This window comes from Eriocheir sinensis, chromosome 40 (assembly GCF_024679095.1).
Source record: "Eriocheir sinensis breed Jianghai 21 chromosome 40, ASM2467909v1, whole genome shotgun sequence".
Lineage (NCBI taxonomy): Eukaryota > Metazoa > Arthropoda > Malacostraca > Decapoda > Varunidae > Eriocheir > Eriocheir sinensis.
This window is the reverse complement of record NC_066548.1, coordinates 413,514-433,261: the sequence shown is the minus strand read 5'-3', so window position 1 is coordinate 433,261 and position 19,748 is coordinate 413,514. Positions and strand designations below refer to the sequence as shown.

Sequence of the window (19,748 nt, the reverse complement as noted above, 5' to 3'; positions counted from 1 at the left end):
TGGGATGATGAGATATTGAAATGATGGGATACTGTGATGCTGGGATGATGGGATGCTGAGATGCTGGGAGGCTGGGATGACACGCCTGGAGGAAGTCCCGGCGATGACATGAACGTCTTAACATCTACACGCTGACAAGAAAGCAATATTAACTGTAATTATTATATTAACTGATGCATACGTGCGTTGTTTTGTTCCAGTTAAGGGGACAGGTCGAGCTCCACTTAAAACTTTATATTCCAGATGAAGTGGTTGTCGTAAACATGTCTATTACTTCAGCGCGGCACCATCCATCCCACGTTTCTTCCTTTATTATTATTATTATTATTATTATTATCACTTATTATTACTGTTCTTTAATATCAACATCATTAGTGTAACCGTGGGAGGAGCCTTTGTACAGCTGTTATCTATCGACTTTTCTCAACACATGTAACAACAGACTATGAGGGAAATAAGTTTAGTGGACCAGATAACCGAATTACTGGCCCACCACAAACGCCCATTTATCTGTTCTTTGGTGAGCCTGCCTGCCATGTACTCCCTCTCACCCATCCACCCACATATACACACCCACTAACACGAGCCTCTCTCAGCCTCCCAGCTCTCCTTGTCTCTCATCTCCTCATCTTTGTTTCAATTCCACCTTATTCCGATTTCAGCTACCTACATCTTGCTCAACTTCTAAATAGCTCCAGTGTCTAGAGAGAAAGTGAGGGATATCTAGACATTTTTTTTTTTCCTTTTTCTGAATCCATTTGTGTAACTTCTACTTTCTTTTTCTGCGTCTTAGATCTCTTGGGACTAAGAAGCTTATAGTATTTGTGCTCTTCCGGATGTACCTATTGCACTCTGCTTGCTGCCCTCATACCATCCCTCCACCCAGCTCTCCTCCCTTAGCCACCCACCTCTTCGCCTCCCCTTCACGTCCTTTTGCCAGACGATTCTCTCTCCCTTCCTTTCTATCATGTCGCTGTCTGTCCTTCGCCCACCGCTCTCACGCCCCTCATCCTTCCAATCTGCCAGGCAGTTGTTCCATTAACGCATTTATATTTTCTTGCATCTCCAAAAGAATGTTCATCCCAGGAAGATATGGAACAGTTGTAGGAAACCTATTTCATAGCTTATCAATGATGAGAAAGAAGAAAATGTAACAATAATGAATTTCAGAGCTGGCAAGGTAAGGAAGAGCACATATAATACCCAAAGAAGTACCCATCTTTTAATAATATCACATCTTCGAGTACCAGAGACAGCTTGGACCTATCGTTTAGTTAATATGGGAACCTGAATACTGCACGAGCCTAACTTTTACAAGCGCAGAAAAGTCCGCACTAGCACGTCACACAGTTGTCCTCAGCGGTGCTGCCAACCTGATGGTGTGGACAGGGGAGCATTTTAAGTTGCTTTATAATGGTGTGTTGCGGTGCGTCCTGTTTCCGCCCCGCCGCTCCCTGGCCGCCCCGCCCCCCTCGGCCCGCCGTCACGAGTGCCCAGGAAGAATGTTTAAGTAGAAGGTCGTCGCGCCAGCCTACAACTAAACTTTGCCGTCTTGCCTTGACTAGGGAGCAGAATTCGCTCTCCAGAACAACTCTATGAAGTTTTCAGGTGACGTGACGCGGAGCAAGGAAGGAAATGTCAGCGAGGGAATTGTCTTCTGGCCGGAGGAAAAAGTTTCATTAAACCGCAATTTTCTTATGTGTGGTGCCGCGACGCGCCGCCTGCATACCTAACACGAGGGCGGCGTAGGGCGTGTGTGCCTCGGCGCGTGTGTTGCCGCTGCGCCGCCGCCTCCAGGGCTTTATAGCTGCCAATATATAAAAAGAAAAGAAAGCATGGTTAAAACCAACTGCTCCTGCTGCTGATGAGTCGAATAATTACAGGAGAGGAAGTTCAAGAGACACTTTACTGCTTTCTTTTCTCTTGGACGTGTTTCAAGCAGCGGATCTCAACCTTTTATTCTCAATACCCTTCCTTTTTACAGTATTACGTTGCACACCACCGGTTCAAGGGCCAATGCGACGGAGATGAGCACCGAGGCCACGAGCAGCTATTCCATATGCTCCCAAATTTACTCTATTTAATCTAATTCGGTGCCGCATTATCAGTAATCAAATGGTTAAGCAATACATACTCATACAACAGCTTTTAATGTCATTCTACTATTAGAGTTAAAAAAATTAATGTGTATTACTTTCATTACTATTTGTATTATATTCTCCGTGGAAAACCCGCATTATATACTTCTATGATTAAAAACACATTAATCACCATACTACGCCCACATAATATCGCATTGATTTCTTGTTGATCAATCCTTCACTTCATTTCATTGTTTATCCTCTACTTCCATCTTTTTACCCTAAATATTCTATGTCTTAGGTGTGCCGGGGCTACAGAATTTGTAACTTAAAATACAGGCTGTGCTGAGGAGTCATATACGTAAATACTAATACTTTCCCACCGAATGAGAATCCCTTGCATATCGGACTTACGTAAGAAGACAGAACACCGAGGGAGGAGAGCTCTTCTAAGCTTTAACAATGAAAAGAAAGGCAGAAAGACGAAAATACTGAACTTTTATATTCGTTGGATAAGGAGCCTTTATATATCCAACCAACGCAAGCACAAGAAAAGGAAACGGCTGAGAGACGAGGCAAAATGCACCCCGGCAAAGGCTTGTGCACCATTCTCTCATAGGAAAAAAATTACCTTCCTCAGAAACAAATGCGCATCTACACACAGCTCGCAAACATGAACGCCTTTGGACACTTTGTATGTAATTCTTTCTCAGAGCCAACCGGAGAATATCTAACAATGCAAAGAAGTAAAAAAAAGGATAGTATTGTTCGTAGAGAGAGAGAGAGAGAGAGAGAGAGAGAGAGAGAGAGAGAGAGAGAGAGAGAGAGAGAGAGAGAGAGAGAGAGAGAGAGAGAGAGAGAGAGAGAGAGAGACAGACACACACACACACACACACACACACACACACACACACACAAACTGAGAAAGCATGAGAGAGAGAATGAATGAATGTGTCTGTCTGTGTGTGTGCGTGTGCGTGTGTGTGTGTGTGTGTGTGTGTGTGTGTGTGTGTGTGTGTGTGTGTGTGTGTGTGTTCATGCGTGGCGGTGACAGGTCCACAGAGGCTCAGGGGAAGAGGCGAGAAACAGGTGAGAAGTAATAGGGCGGTGAGGGCGGCAAGGAGTGGCTGTGAAGGCGCACTGGAGGGCTGCTGAAGGGGAAGGAAGGAGTAAAGTTTGCGGCGAGTGGCAGGAGAGGCAGAGGAGGAGGAGGAGGAGGAGGAGGAGGAAGAGGGGGAGGTGCTGGTGAGGGTGGAAGTAGAGGCAAGGACAGTTTCATAGATAGGCAGATAAAGAGAGAGAGAATAACAGAGACCGACAGATAGAAACGTTCACTGATAGATAAAGAGGAGGAGGAGGGGGTGATAGGAAAACATATAGATACATAGATAAATAAATAGATCCAGAAAGAAAATATAAGAGACCAACTGAGGCATACAATCAGGAAAAGAAAGATAGACAGAAAAGAGAGATAGATAGATAGATTATGAGACGGACGGAGAGAGAGAGAGACACATAGACAGAGAGATAGAAAGATGGAAAGGAAAATAGACAGAAGAAGAGGGAGAACTACAGAGATTGACGGAGTGACAGAAGGACATAGACATTATACACAAAGACATCATAGAGAAATAGACAGACAGAGATGGATATAGAGAAATTAAAATACCTCTCCCTCTCTCTCTCCCTCTCCCTCTCTCTCTCTCTCTCTCTCTCTCCTCGCCCCAATTCCCCGCCGCCTCCAGCCAGAGCGGACAATGACTGCACTTCCCTAATTGTTCTTCCTAAACAATAACACCAATTTTTATCACGGTTCTTTAAGCTACTTTTTCTGGCTATTACATTTGAGGCAACACCAACGCGCGCGCTCTATGTGGGTCCTTCTCTCTCTCTCAAAGAAAAGTGCTACATAGAGTAACAAGAAAACTAAGATAACAAATCATAGACAAAAGGAAACTGAAGGGAGATGTAATAAAGGAAGAAGATATTGAAGAAAACGAACTGAATGAAGAGAAATAATCTATGGAGAAAGTGTACTAGAGAAAACAAATAGAAGGAGTCACCATATGCTTTAGTTTAGAACATGAAAAGAAATATACAATAACTTTATAAGGATGTTTGTAATCACCACGTAAGGGAAAGAATACACTGGAAATGTTTGTCATAGTAATACAGAGAAAGTGTTAGTCTTGCCATTCCTGGACGGTGATGACTCCGGCGTATTCCAGGATCAGCATTACCAGGATCGCAAGAGTCAGCAGAGTGTTGACGACGGATATGACGACCAGGATGTGTATCAAGATGTAGCTCGGCGGCACCCATCCTCCGAACACTTTCTTGAGGAGCTCCGAGGAGGCGAGGACAGCTTTCTGGGCGGGGGACACTGACTTCTTTGGTTGTGCCTTTCCATGTCCCCATAAGCGTGATACAGCCTTGAACGGCATGACAAAGCCTTCTTTGGCCGCTGAGCCTAAGTCTTTACGTCCTCGTTTAGAAAGTGTCCAGGGCATGACGAGACCTTTCTTGACGACAGACGCAGATTTTTCACCGAGCTTTTTCGTTCTTTTTGAAAATCTCCAAGGCAGGACGAGACCTTTCTTGCCGGCAGACACAGATTGTTCCCCGAGCTTTTTCGAAGCCCTCCGGGACTTGGAAAAGCCTTTCTCAGCACCAGTGCTCAATTTATTTGAAACTTTATTGAAGATTTTCCAAGGAAGGATGACGGTGTTCTTTCCTGTCAAAGCCAAGCTTTCTACAATTCTCTTCGGCACTCTCCAGGAGGCAACCACACCTTTCCTTGCGCCAGAACCTATGAGTGTCAATCCCTTCTTCGAAATCCGCCAGGGTATGCTGAAGCCTTTCCCGGCAGCATGGATGGATGTTCTCGCAAGATTCCCTAACCACATAGGCAGAATGGAGCCTTTCTCGGCGGCAGACACAGACTTCTTACCAAGCCTCTTGGAAAACCTCCACGGTAGTATGAAGCTTTTCTTGGCGAAAGGGACAGACACTTTCTTGACCTTTCCAGAGGATCTTTTAGACAGTGTAAAGCCTTTTGTCCCGGCTGTCTTTGTGCCATGAACCAAAGTTTTCGGAATAGTTCTGAGAATTCTCCACGGGATGACCAAGGTTTTCTCGCCGACAGAGACAGAACCTGCCACAAGTTTTCCCGTAAACCTCCACGGAATAACGAAGCCTTTCCCGGCAGCCCGAGCGGAAGTTCTCGCAAGCTTCCCTAGCCACACTGGTAAGACGGAGCCTTTCTCGGCGGCAGAAACAGACTTTTTACCAAGCTTCTTGGAAAACCTCCACGGTAGTATGAAGCTTTTCTTGGCGAGGGGAGCAGAAACTTCCTTAACCTTTCTAGAAGATCTTTTTGACAGCGTAAAGCCTTTCTTGCCAGCAGAAACAGACTTCTTACCAAGGTACTTGGAAGACCTCCACGGTAGTATGATGCTCTTCTTGGCGAGAGGGACAGAAACTTCCTTAACCCTTCCAGATGATCTTTTGGACAGTGTAAAGCCTTTCTTGCCGGCTGTCTTTGTTTCATGAGCCAAAGTTTTCGGAATATTTCTGAAGAATCTCCAGGCGATGGCTAAGCCTTTCTTGGTGACATAGGTGGAACCTACCACAAGCTTTGCCCCAAGTCTCCACGAGCTGTTAAAACTTTTCCCGGCAGCATGAATGGAAGTTCTCGCAAGCTTCCCTAACCACACTGATATAACGGAGCCTTTCTCGGCGGCAGACACAGACTTCTTACCAAGCTTCTTCGAAAGCCTCCACTGTAGTATGAAACTTTTCTTTGCGACAGGAACAGCAACTTCCTTAACCTTTGCAGAGGACCGTCTAGACCACGTGAGGCCTGTCTTCCCGGCTGTCTTCGTGCCACGAGCAAAACCTTTCGGAATATTTCTCATCATCCACCAAGGAATTATGAAGCTCCTCCTACCGATCAAAACGAAACCTTTCGCAATTTTTTTCGAAGCTTTCCACTGCATGATAAAGCCCTTCTTGCCGGCAGACGCTGCAGCTTTTTCCGTCCTTCTAAAAACTGTCCTGAATATGACAAGACTGTCCTTAGCGGGACCAGCAACACCTTGAACTGATCTTTTCACATAGCTGCGTTTCCTCCACAGCCACTCGGACCCAGCAACAGCTTTTTTGAGGAGATACGTGTTAAGGTAGTGAAGGTTTTCTGCTTGGCCCTTTGCAAATCTGAGCGGCATGAGGAGATCTCTTCCCGAGGGCCACGGGATGAGGTAGGGCAGCTCCTTCCCTCCAGTCCACACAAATCTCCATGGCCAGGAAAGGGCCTTGAAGACAAAGGAGAGCGCTGACAACATCGCCCAAGTTATTTGTTGAGCGGTCCACCATAGTGCGTGCAGGCCCTTCCCCAGGCACGGTGCGGGATTCGGGATATCAGCGTTGAGCACCACCGGAGCAGCGAAAAAGCCTAACACCAGGACCACCAACAACGCTTTGTAACGCTTTGTGACTTTGTAAATCTTTCTTTCCTCTCCCATGACTGGTTTTGGCAAGGGAGTGGCCTTGTCGATGCACAGGCACCGGGGGCCGTAGGGGTGCCCGGCGCGCGTCATCTTGTAGCAGCTGGAACAGTCGTTGGAGCAGTCTGAATGGCAATGGTTCTTCACCCTCAGCCCCACACCGTCCCTGTCAGCCCCGCCCTGGTGCCCGCGGATGGACGGCATTCCTTTACTTTTCTATACGGATGAAGTAGTTTTTCAAAGCAAATAATTAATGATACACAGTTTTGCTTACACGGGAGGGAGGGAGCCGGCACAGGACATTGGCAGCTGTCGTTCTTTGCTGCACACTCCTTGTTCGTCCGGGAAATACAAATCTAGACACTTTATGGGAGAGGGAAGATGAGGGCGATGAATGATGCGAGCTATGATGCGCGGAGTCCGAGTGAAGAACGTATGGAGGCCCGACTAGCAAGGGAAAGGGAAGGAGTCACAAGTCTTAGGAGGTTTAACTGAAAGAGAAGACGGAGGCGAGGAATACTGAAAGATTTGTAAGGCAGAGCGTCATGTGGAGAGGGAAGTGTGGAGTCCCGTATAGCGAAGGAAAGAGGACGGCCAGGAAAGGAATCCTACATCAATAGAGGTCTGACCTTTGAAGTTTAAATATGAGTGACTCACTAAATGAAGCTATTTGCTGTGACATTGAACTGGGATGAGGTGAGAGCAGAGTTTTGTGCGACGGGCGGGCAACACAGACTGGCAGGGAGATCAGGAGTGTCTGCCGCCTGGACAATATCACACACGCAAACGTCCATCTATACCCCAAAATTTACCGCCCTAAGATACAGCGTGGAAATGAGGCAGACGCGCGGATCAACAGACTAAGATGGGCCCACGCAGCATAGATATAGATGTCCCAGAAATGAAAAATATACGGGTTTTGTTTTAGATTTTGATATAAAGAGAACACTGTAATGTAGCGTAATAGACCCCCACAAGGCGTAGATATATAAGCCCCAAGAATGCTATTGATAAGGCTCTAGTTTCGAATATTTATGTGATAGGGAAATATTTCTACGTCTGATGCTCTTTTGTTATTTGAACCTTGAAAAATAAACCGAAATTCTGCAATAAATAAAAAGATATAGTTTTAGCGGTACAATTGAGTTTTTCTTTTTTCTTAATTCTTGTCAATGTGAAAAAAAATATAAAGTGTTCTGTGTAATCTACGGTTTTGCTGATAATCCTGCTCTCTCTCTCTCTCTCTCTCTCTCTCTCTCTCTCTCTCTCTCTCTCTCTCTCTCTCTCTCTCTCTCTCTCTCTCTCTCTCTCCTACGCACATCGATTCGATCACATGTAAGCAGGACCGCGTCTTTTATCTGCCATAAAACAGTCCACCAATCTTCTGCTGCTCAGCCGTCCTTTGTCCCGCTCGCTCGCTCACCACGCGCCGCCCCCTTCCTCCTTCCTTCCTTCCTCACCCATGTTCTCTCTGGCACTCTCTGTCTCTCTGTCTGTCTGTCTGTATGTATCTGTGTATGTCTCTGTTTCTGTCTCTGTCTCTGTTTCTCTGTCTCTGTATATATGTACGTCTCTCTCTCTCTCTCTCTCTCTCTCTCTCTCTCTCTCTCTCTCTCTCTCTCTCATCCGACCTACGCCTCACTCCCCACCTCTAATTCGCGCCTCTTACACGTTTCTCTCTCTTTCTGTTCCTTTCTAAATGTGCGCATCTTAATCACGAATTCCTCTCTCTCTCTCTCTCTCTCTCTCTCTCACACACGGTTCAATTTCCTCGTTTTTCTATGACTTCTATAACACCAGAGGGAGTGATATATATGTTGCCGCGACGCATAAGTCTTTCCAAGTGTTTTGAGGCTTTTCGGCGACAAGCAACTCATTGATATGTTTCAGGGCCGTGTGTCGTGTCGCCCGCCGTCCTCTGCGCCGCACAACCACGCACGGACATTCGCATCCCCGGCCTGGGAATAGGTGTAAAACGGGCGGCATTCCTCACATTCTAGCCGGCATTCTTTCGGCAGGCGAGGCAGGAAGATATAAAACCGAACCGGTGTGGCGGCGGAGCTCATGAGGTGACAGAGGGGGTGAGGGAAGAGGTGGCGATGGGTGGGTGGGCACTCGAGTCTACAGGGGATGAAGGGAGAGGTGGTAGAGGGTGGGCACGTGAAAACATAGAGGAGGTGAAGGGAGAAGTGGTGATGAGTGGGCACGGGTGAGGCTTGAGGGGGTGAGGGAAGAGGTGTTGGTAGTGGGAACTCGAGGGTGTGGAAGGGGTGAAGGGAAAGGTGAATGGGAGCTTGAGAGAGGGGCTTGGTTTTACCTCATAACGCAAAGAATGTCAAAGGTGATGAGGGATGAGGGTAAAATTTTCGTTGGGAAGAGAATCGCAAAATGGAAGTGGAGGTTTACAGAGAATACTTCCATCATGAACCTCTGTCAAATAATGTTGCTAAAGTGCCAATCAACACGTAATTGTATGCCCCCGCTACCCTCCGACTCCTTATCGCGGATATACAATTACAGGAAAATATTATGCGATCACGTCAATCGGCCTCCTTTGATACTCTCGACCCTTACACACTCACATTTTACTAGGATTTCGTAGAGGTTGAGGGTATTTCCATGGGTGTTTTTATGAGCCTAGTAATAGTGTGACAAAGGCTTCCGCATCATGAATGTAAAAACTCATGACAACCCGACTAATCTCCTTTGTGGCCACTGTAAATGCTTGTGTTCAGTGTTCACGCTCAGGCTATCGACTATTACCCTCATTACGGCGCCCCGAGGAATGGCTTCAGCAGCACCAATATTCAGCAAAATGAACGAATAACCAAAGAGCTTCGTTAATCCATTCCTGGCTTCCGGTGGCCCGCCGCGAGGCCCGGCGTGCGGCGGCGAGGGTAAAATAACAGGCTGCAAGAACCCCATTAAGGCGCCCGTAATGGCGACCCGACGACGCTTACCGAACTGTTATCAGAAATTTGGGGTCAGTTTGGCGGGGCGGCTGCAGGCCCAGGAAGACTTCATTTCCGGCCCGGAACCTGCGGGGCCGCGGCGCTGAACTTCTGGTGACTGGCGGCACATAACTCGCCGCGTCGCTCTTAATTACTTCTCCATTAGGCCGAGGCGCGCCGAGCTGCTCTTTACACTTTCTTCGTGGCGGCGTGAGGGCGAGCATGTACAGCGGGGTCGTGATGCCGCGTCTCGTCTGTGCATTCCATGCCTACCTGAACACCCACACGGAATCAAGAGAGCAAAATATAAACAATGACCTTTCAATTGCAATGTTGAATTAGCTTACTGAAAAAACAGGAATGCGGAGTACCATACATATCTTTCAGCGATGCAAAGTATGTGAAAACTCCAGCTAATGATGGGGAATAGGTGGCATCGAGGTCTTACACGGAAGTACAGGAAGCTTGTGACGGTGAAGCAGAGTACACACACACACACACACACACACACACACACACACACACACACACGAGTCACATTTCCTATACAGTGTGAGTCGAGCTGCGCGGTAACCACCATTCAGAAACAATCGTCAGTGAAATTATCGCGTTGGTGACCTATGCCGAATACAGAGTCCAAAAAATATATTTCAAACGACAGTAAACGAAATAAAAGGCGTTGAGTTATCTGTTAAAAGGATATTAACACACACACACACACACACACACACACACACACACACACACACACACACACTCACCCTAGCCGCTCCTCTCCGCCTGGGAATCAGAGAGCAGGAAGCCGCAAAATGGGGCGGGCGTCCCTATCAGACAAACTGGCCGGCCCGACGCTATCTAAACGACACCCAATTACATCATTTTTCCCCGAGAGGCTGTGTCGGCGTTTTGAGATGGAGTGTGCCGAGAGGCTGATGTATGGCTTCATATCTATGACCTCCCTACACTCCGTCCACCCAGAAAGTTTGAGTTTTAATATTCAGAGACGTTAGAAGAAAATTTATGATGGTTCCTTGTGAGGTACTGCAATTCGACCGACCCTTGAATGTATAGCGGCCCGCTCATGAGTGTATTGCGACTTACAGTGACCGGCCTATGAACGTGTAGCCATGAACACCGCGGAGTTGAGCGGGTGTTAGGCTGGTGTACGTGGCCTCCCTTCGGTGGGGTCTCGCCTCAGCCCAATCGCACCCGCGGCCAGGACGGCGGTGCACTGGCTTGGGGAAATTGAATAGAGTAGAAATAAATATAGAGGATGAATATGAATGAAATAATGATGAAAATAATAAAGTAAAACGACGAAAATAGAGTATCAGACAAGGTATACCACTTTAAAACATATAAGCATTTTTCGCCGCTGATGGAGATGGTCCCGGTTACGGAAGTCGGGCCGCAAGTGGCCTCGCATATCAGAAGAAGTTATTCTCCTGGGCCACTCCATCTAAGACTTGATGGGCGGCCACTTACTGGAGGCGGCAGTGGGGCAGTGGGGTCATTGTTTAACTAGGCCGGAGCGGAGCTGTGGCCAAGGATGATAAGATGCGCTCTTCTATCAGAAAGATTTTCGGAATTTCATGTGACTAGAATTTTACAGGTTTTCTATACTTCTCTATTTTTTGCATACATATGAACTTCAAAGTAAGCGGATTGCATGTAACACATTCGCCAAACTGGAGCTTATGTATTTGTGGTGAATAAATGCCATATTGAATAAAAAGTGGAGCCCAAATAGATCCTTTCTTTTTTTTTGCCTTTTCTTCAGTAACTTTTCCACAGGAGCAGCGTGTGGTAGGCCTTTATTAAAGCTTTGTTTCGCTTTTCACTCGCCTCCTGTGCCGTAGGAAAAGGATCAAAACTTAACGCCGTATACGCAGTTGGCACGAGGCAGCATCGAGAATATGTATATTTCTTGGCGCCCCGCGGGACCGGTTCTCCAGGTCTCACGAGGCCCCGACACCCTCGCCCGGAAATGTGGTTGTCTATGCAGGGGTGGCGGCGTCTAGGGGGTCCCGAGGGGGGGTGCTGTGCAGGGGGTCACAAGGTTAGGGGAAAGTGACGAAGTTAGAGGCGTTGCTAATTAGGTAAAAGGTGTCTTTGGGGGGAGGACAGACGCCCGGCCCGGCAGCCAAGGCGCTCTAGTGAGGTCTTTGTCGATAAAAGGGTGACGCGATGAAGGAAAAGTATGACACTACAGACTTCTAACAACGACAATGCTCATCTAGTTTCAGCCCATTTCTCCTCAAGTCGAGTCACTTATCAGAACAAAAACGTTACCAGTGATTGCCTCCTTTGTCTTTCGCTTCATTCGTTATTGTCACAGCATCTGGCAGACACTAGTTACCTGCATTGCTTCGCCGCGACGCAAGAGACACACAGCGTAGTTCTTTACGGGCAAACTCATCCTATTAACGACATCATCACAAGACGAGTAAAACACAAACTACATACCAAGGACGAAAAAGCAAAGCGAATGAAAAAGGCAAAGAAGAGTGAAGTAAAAAAATATCACTCTGCCATTCATCGTATGTGCTAAGAACTGTAAAGGGAAGTAAAGCAAGGGACAGCTAGTAGAGAACACGAGCCAACGAATGATTAACGAAAAGCACAATAGAGCATAGCAGAATAAGTATACCCTTCACACCTTCTTAAACTCTTCCCTCACAAGACATCCGAATCCGGGACAGAGAAATACGTGCTGAGAACAGTACACTGAAGCAAAGGGACAGCTCATGAAAGGGAGGAACCAATGGATGATAAATGATTAGAAAAGTAAAATGTAGAAGGATCAGGAGTACCGTTCACGATTGGCAGGAGATAGCAAGGGTGAGGGTGAGGAGGAGGAGGAGGAGGAGGAGGAGGAGGAGGAGACGGGGTGTTCACTCTCTTCCCCTCTCTCTCCCCCTCTCTCTCCCTCTCCCTCTCTCCCCTCCCATGAATGAGCAAAGAAGCCTCGATGAAATGAATGGATGAAGCAAGTCAAGGAGTGAGAAATGGGGGTGATAGACTCAGACGAGGAAAAATGGAGTGTAGAATGAAGGACAGAGGCAGAAGGGGGAGAGCAGTCCCGTGAGGGCGCGGAGAGAGGGGCGGCAGGCGGCGAGGGAAGGTGCGGGAGGAGCGGAAGAGCTGATGTTGAGGCGGGAGGGCCGGGTCTGATTGTAGCGAGATAATGCGAGAGAAATGTGGTCCGTCCTTGCCACCGCGCGACCCTGGCTGCCCCGGCCCCGGCTGCGGCGCCACCACCCGCGTCAAGACGGGAAACTGTTACCACCTCCCACCACTACCACCACGACCACCACTGCTTTCTCCCTCCTTCTCACCCCTTCACACTTAACCTCTTCCACACAAGTCATCTTACATTGGTGACTGACTAATTCTTTTGATTACTGACTTGGTAACTGTGGAGTATTTTGTAGCTGACTGACTGACTGACTGACTGACTGACTGACTAAATAACTGTCTCCTTAACTGACTGACTGATTATTTTGGTAGCAGAGTGATTGAATAACTGACTGACTGACTGACTGGCTGACCATTTAGGAGATTGACTAACTGCAGAGTGTAGGTGACTGATCGACTGCGCTGGTACCAGACTGACTGACTGACTTGCTGAGCGACCTACAGACTGACTGGCCAATCAGTTGACTCCCATTGATTGACTGACTGAGCGTGACGTCTTGATGCCTGACTTAGCTGATAGTAACTGAGTGCTGTCTTTTTTTGTCTTATTTCAGGATTAGTATTCCGGCTCTTCCCCGTGGACGGAGCAAGGCGGGGCGAGGCGGGCGAGGCGGGGCAGAGTGATGGCTCTCTATCTGCTATCAGAGGCCGCGGAGGACTCAGACGTTTCATTAACTTTGGGGTGATAAAACACGTTATTTACTGAGCAGATATTTCAGTAACGGGGGAGTCGAGTGTATGCGTGCGTGTGTGTGGGGGTGGGTCGGTGCATGGCTGGGGGTGGGTGGGTGGGTCTAAGCGTTAGGTTGCCCCACACAGCACTGGAGCAAGGAAGAATCTAATCTGCACTAAATAAACACGTTGGAAAGAGAGGATTCAAGGGACAGCGGCTGACGGTCGGCGAAGCAGGAGTTTCACGTTCATCTGCATCATTTTCTTACGGCATGGTCGGCGAGGCGGCAAGGCGGAAAAGAAGAAAGAAAGAAGGAAAAACGTGAAATGAGGTGCAGCGGCGGCGGTGGTGGTGGTGGAGATAAAATTGAAGTCTGGGTGTGGTGTGATGGTGGTGGTGATGGTGGCGGTGGTATTGGAGAAGTGGTGATGAGGGTGAAGATAAGGAGAAGGAGGAGGAGGAAGAAGAGGCGTTGGGAGGTGGTAGCGGTGGTGTTGATAGTGGTGGTGGTGGTGGTGATGGAGAGGGAGTGGAGATGAAAAGGAGGAGGGGGATAAGGTAATGATGATGGTGGTGGTAGTGGTGGTGCTGGAAAGAGGTCAGTAGTGCAGGTGTTGGTGGTGTTGATAGTAGTGGTGATGATGATGATGGCAGTGGTGGTGGAGAGGCGGTGATGATGCTCCATATCCAGAGGCAGTTTGTCTTACGTCGGAGGAGGAGGAGGAGGAGAAAACTGAAGGGGAGGGACCAGGGAGGAGGAGAAGGAAAAGGAGGAAGGAAGGAATTTGGGAGAGACTGGAGGGAAAGAAGATGGAGGTGGAGGAGGATGGGCTAGCTAGGGGAAGGAGGGACTGGGGGGATGGAAGGAGGGGGAGGGGTAGAAAAGGATGGGTCGAGGCTGGGTACGAGTGGCTAGATGGATAGAAGAAGGTCACATTGGAAAGGTTCAAGGGTAAGGATGGATGGGGTAAAGGCGGGAGGGTAAGAGTGAATGGGTCGGCCAGGCACGGGTCAGGTGAGGCTCCGATAAGGCAGGTGATGGATGCCGCGACCCTTAATGGAGTCTTTATCAAGCGTATGGTATTTATTCACAGCACCTGGAGTTTGTTTTTTCGTCCGCTTCTTTCTTTCCCTTCTCCCGGCGGGGCTGAAGGCGATGAGGAAAAACGACTCTTGGAGGAGCTCTTGTCTGGCGGCGTTCCCAGGTGTGTGTGTGTGTGTGTGTGTGTGTGTGTGTGTGTGTGTGTGTGTGTGTGTGTGTGTGTGTGTGTGTGTGTGTGTGTGTGTGTGTGTGTGTGTGTGTGTGTGTGTGTGTGTGTGTGTGTGTGTGTGTGTGTGTGTGTGTGTGTGTTACTTGTTTACGCACACGTTCTTGTCCGAGAATTTAAATGTAAACAGATTACAGCAGGACGCAAAGGTATATGTGTGTGTGTGTGTGTGTGTGTGTGTGTGTGTGTGTGTGTGTGTGTGTGTGTGTGTGTGTGTGTGTGTGTGTGTGTGTGTGTGTGTGTGTGTGTGTGTGTGTGTGTGTGTGTGTGTGTGTGTGTGTGTTCACCTCCACAGATAACCACGTTAGGGAAACAAAAGACCAACCCAGAGCGGACACACTGAGACTAGCGGCAGCAGTACCAGCAGCGCCTCGGTCTGGGCCAAGGTCAGGCAACACGAGGCTCGCCGGAGGACAATTAATGCAAGCTTCCTGTGTTGTGTCTCCGGGCCTGAAGCAGTAGCGAGGCCCCGACCGTCTCATTCCTAGCAAGGCAGAGAGCTACATTACGCCCCGCGAGGAGAAAGGGAAGGAGGGAAGACGGAGTGAACTGTAGCGTGGAAATACTGAGCTGGATATGAAAAAAGCAATTAAGGAAGAAAGAGAAGAAACGTGAGAAGGATGTACCAGAGATATGAAGGTTATAGAGATAGAGAAAGTTAGAGTATACGTACATGAGCAGGACATGAGAAAATGCAATAAGTTAAAGAGCCAGAGACATGAAAAAGATGTTAGAGAAGAGAGAAATGTAAGATATAAAAGAAGAAGGAAATTTAAGAATACAGCGACGCCCAAAGGAAAGGAAAAGGAAAGCAAGAATGAAATAAAGGTAGAATATACTTAGAAAATTAAATATACGCAATGAAGTAAAGAAAGAAGCTATAGAAAGAAAATATAAGAAAGAAATGGAGGATACGGGGGACAGATAATTTAAGAAAAGATAAAACGGAAGAAAAGAGGAAAAAAAGTAGAATGAAATAACGCATTAAAAAACAAATATAGGGAAAAAATTGAATGATTAAATATAAATAAAGAAAAGAAAAAAAAAGGAGGCGAAAAAAGGATGTTCAAGCCCACTTTACCTCCCTTCTTCTCTCCCTCCCTCTTCCCTTCCTCCTCTCTCCCTATCAAGTCTACTTCTTTACCTCCCTTCTTCTCTCCCTCCCTCTTCCCTTCCTCCTCTCTCCCTATCAAGTCTACTTCTTTACCTCCCTTCTTCCCTTCCTCCCTCTTCCCTTCCTCCTCTCTCCCTATCAAGTCTACTTCTTTACCTCCCTTCTTCTCTCCCTCCCTCTTCCCTTCCTCCTCTCTCCCTATCAAGCCCACTTCTTTACCTCCCTTCTTCTCTCCCTCCCTCTTCCCTTCCTCCTCTCTCCCTATCAAGTCTACTTCTTTACCTCCCTTCTTCTCTCCCTCCCTCTTCCCTTCCTCCTCTCTCCCTATCAAGCTTACTTCTTTATCTACTTATCTACATACCCAATCTACGTAACTATCTGTCTATCTGTTAATATCTAAGTATCTAAGAAAAAACAACGGTATACATATAAGTAAACAATGAATAAACATGTTATGACACACTTACATTATTGGAATATGTTCACTCTATATTTCTGGCTGATTATTTTGTTGTTTCATTTCAGGGTAATTTCCGGCGACCAGCAAGTAATATAATGATGAAAAAAAGGTTCTGTTGTCATGCGCGGCCGCCCCTTCCTCCCTCCCACGTGGTATTAAACTTTGAAAATAATGTCGTGTGTGTTCAGCGGGTGTTTTCATCATGTTTTTACCTCCGTATTGTGTCGGCTGCCCTTCCACGAGAGGATCGCGAGCATAAAATATTACGGTAATATTTGCTACTCAATGTTTGTGTGCTAAAAAATAATGTGGCCTCGGCGGTAGATAAAAAAAATAAGTTATGAAGCATTTTGTGAACGTGTAGAGAAATATACTTATTACGACCTGATGATGAGTGTTAGCGGTGTCTGCCGGGCCTTGTGACGCTATGCTGTCATCGGTAAGGTAGTGGAGGAGGCAGCTGTGTACAAACACGATAATTATCTCTTGTACTGATATTTTTCGGGCCTTTACATCGCCTCTAAAGAAAAATAAAGCTTCTCGGGAGTTGCAGAAGCGTCTTCTAGAATACATACCATGAATAAATATAGAAATAAATATTAAGTTTCAACACAAACTCCGTGTCGTGGCTTCGTTAGTAAGTATCAAGAAAACTGTGAAGATTTTGTATGAGCTGTAGCGTCAGGCGGCATTCAGGGCCACTGATGCTTCGTGGCGTTCCACTTGATCGGGAATTTTAATCAAAGCTTTGGATAATTTTAGGAAAAGTGGCCATTTAGGTTACGCCAAACTAGTACACAACAATCTTCATAACGTCGCTAAGGGCCAGGAAGGTAACGGGCAGCGTCGCCGATGAAAAACGACGGCTACCTGCCCGCCATTGTTCCGGGAGACGGCATGAGGAACACGTGCCATTGGCGGCAGGTAGCGGCACCTCGCCCCGCACTGTTCCGGGAGACGACACGAGGAACACGTGCCATTGGCGGCAAGTAGCGGCACCTCGCCCCGCACTGTTCCGGGAGACGGCACGAGGAACACGTGCCATTGGCGGCAGGTAGCGGCACCTCGCCCCGCACTGTTCCGGGAGACGACACGAGGAACACATGCCATTGGCGGCAGGTAGCGGCACCTCGCCCCGCACTATTCCGGGAGACGACACGAGGAACACGTGCCATTGGCGGCAGGTAGCGGCACCTCGCCCCGCATTGTTCCGGGAGACGACACGAGGAACACGTGCCGCTGGCGGCAGGTAGCGGCACCTCGCCCCGCATTGTTCCGGGAGACGACACGAGGAACACGTGCCGCTGGCGGCAGGTAGCGGCACCTCGCCCCGCATTGTTCCGGGAGACGACACAAGGAACACGTGCCGCTGGCGGCAGGCGGCTTCGCCGGGGACGGGGGACGCGGCAGCATTCCAGCTAGGGAACTTCAGAGGGATTACCCGGCGTGCCATCAGCTGGAAACTCCCCGTCCATGCACGTGTGTAACTCTCCGGAACTTTTATAAAAATCTGAAAGCGTGACTGATTGTGGCGTGCAAGACGTGGAGGGGGGCGAGGCTCCCCGGCCAGCCCCGGCCCGGCAGCGGCAAGACTCGCATTTCTTCCTGACTCTGACGACCCTCTTCCCTTACATCCCTTGATCCAGGTGATGTTTCTTCATCTCTCTAAAGTTCCTTGAATTTGGCCCCTCCCTGGTGCCCCGGCGTGCCTGCCCCCCGCGTGGCGTTCTGTATTACCCGGCGAGGATTAAGTCATGATTCAGGAAACAAATAGAGTCAGCCCAGGCGGATCAGACGGGCAGGTGAGGCGCGCCGGAAAATTTACTCCCGGCAATATGAGGGGAGCCCCGCAATCTGTCCTAATACGCCGCGCCGCGGCTCCTCCTGCCTCCTGCTTCCTGGCTCCTGCAGCCTCCCGCTGCCTCCCGCGGCACGCCAGCACCGCGCCCACTCGCTGCGGCGACATGCAGCGAGGCTAATTCTGCCGCGCGTGACTGAGGTGAATATCTCTAAGTACTGATGTACAGAACTACTGAAGCAACTATCCTGCGTCCTTGCTTAAAAAAAAAATACACTTCATTCTCACTGAAAGAAATGTCTTGAGTTCATACTGAAAGAACTGTCCTACATACTAACTGACAAAAAAAACTGCCATGCGTCTTTTGTGAAAGAAATGCCCTGAGTCCTGAGTCCTGGGCACCTTCCAGCGTCACGGTAGTGTACGTATCAATAGCAGAGGTTCCGGAACTGATTACATTTTTTTTGTGTGTGTGTGTGGTGAGGGTGTGGGTGTGGGTGCAGGTGTGGTGTGTGTGTGTGTGTGTGGGTGGGTGTGTGTGTGTGTGTGTGTGTGTGTGTGTGTGTGTGTGTGTGTGTGTGTGTGTGTGTGTGTGTGTGTGTGTGTGTGTGTGTGTGTGGGTGTTTGTGTGTGTGCGTGTGTGTGGGTGTGTATTATATACATATTGTATATGACACATAAGTGAAATAAAGTAATATCTATAAAGGACTGATTTGTGAGTTTGTCTCTCAGTCCCGAGAGAAGTTTCAGACTTGTTACCCATGGGAAGGCAGTGGCACGTGACGGTGCCGTACGAGACCTTGCAACCTGGCTATGCGCCGTGAAAAGGATTGTTGACTGAGGAGGAGGTGTGGGGCTCTTGTGACGAACTTGACAGATTCATAAACAACTATCCCTTCAATCATACAGTGGACGTAACAGCGGCCAATGACCTACACTGCCAGTACCTAAGAACTTCATTGCCCTATTTTAGTGTCGTGAGACTTCAGCAAAATAATATAAAATCATATAGTTTTCTTGATATAAATTAACCAAACAGGAACACAAATAACACAAAACATAATACGACCCAGTCTTCAGCAGAGTGAGAGCGTCCTAAAAATGCTGCGCGGCGCCGTAAGGAAGGGATATAAAACAGTGAAAAATAGTGCCACCATCAGTACGAGGCGTGCACGTCAGCGCCGACCCGCCTTTCCCGGAATACCTTTTAGACTTGCTCTATATTTAATGCCGTGCGGTGTCCTCAATACCCCCATGGACCTCCAACAAAGACAGTAGGAAAAAACAATTTACCTACGAATCTCTTGATACTCTTGAGCCTGAATAAATAACCTCCTGTTGGCTTCTAATGTTACTAATTATATTCTAGGGAATATTACTTGTCGGGGTTTTTCTGCCTAATTTTCCCGGCCCTTGTGCTGTCTTCTAATAATGTGGTAAAAACAGACGCATCTCGAACGCCAAGAAAGAAAGGCCGGCCGTCGCTAGGAAGGGAAATCACACAAGTCCGTCCACGAGGCTTCACAATCAGGGGCGGTGTAATCACGGCTCCCCTGCGGCGGGTGGGCGGCGGCGGCGTGGTGGTGCATCTCTGACTGTTCTTTGTCTCATAGGAATAAGGTCGGGAAGGCAAGGGAGTAGAGCCCGTATTCCTAAATGTATCGGCGCCTCAGTTCGCCTGTTTGAAAAGCTTTTCATAG

General features: G+C 48.1%; 2 protein-coding genes across 2 annotated transcripts in view; both read right to left on the bottom strand.

The window, feature by feature from the left end:
- Positions 1 to 19,748, bottom strand: part of LOC127009417 (lachesin-like) — a 321,398-nt gene that overhangs the window by 58,475 nt on the left and 243,175 nt on the right. The window lies entirely within an intron of this gene.
- Positions 4,239 to 7,747, bottom strand: LOC127009156 (uncharacterized). Its single transcript, XM_050881941.1, has 2 exons — positions 5,388 to 7,747; positions 4,239 to 5,048 (listed from the first exon to the last, which is right to left on the bottom strand). The coding sequence occupies exons 1-2, from the start codon at positions 6,788 to 6,790 to the stop codon at positions 4,265 to 4,267; spliced, it is 2,187 nt and encodes a 728-aa protein (XP_050737898.1). The 5' UTR covers positions 6,791 to 7,747; the 3' UTR covers positions 4,239 to 4,264.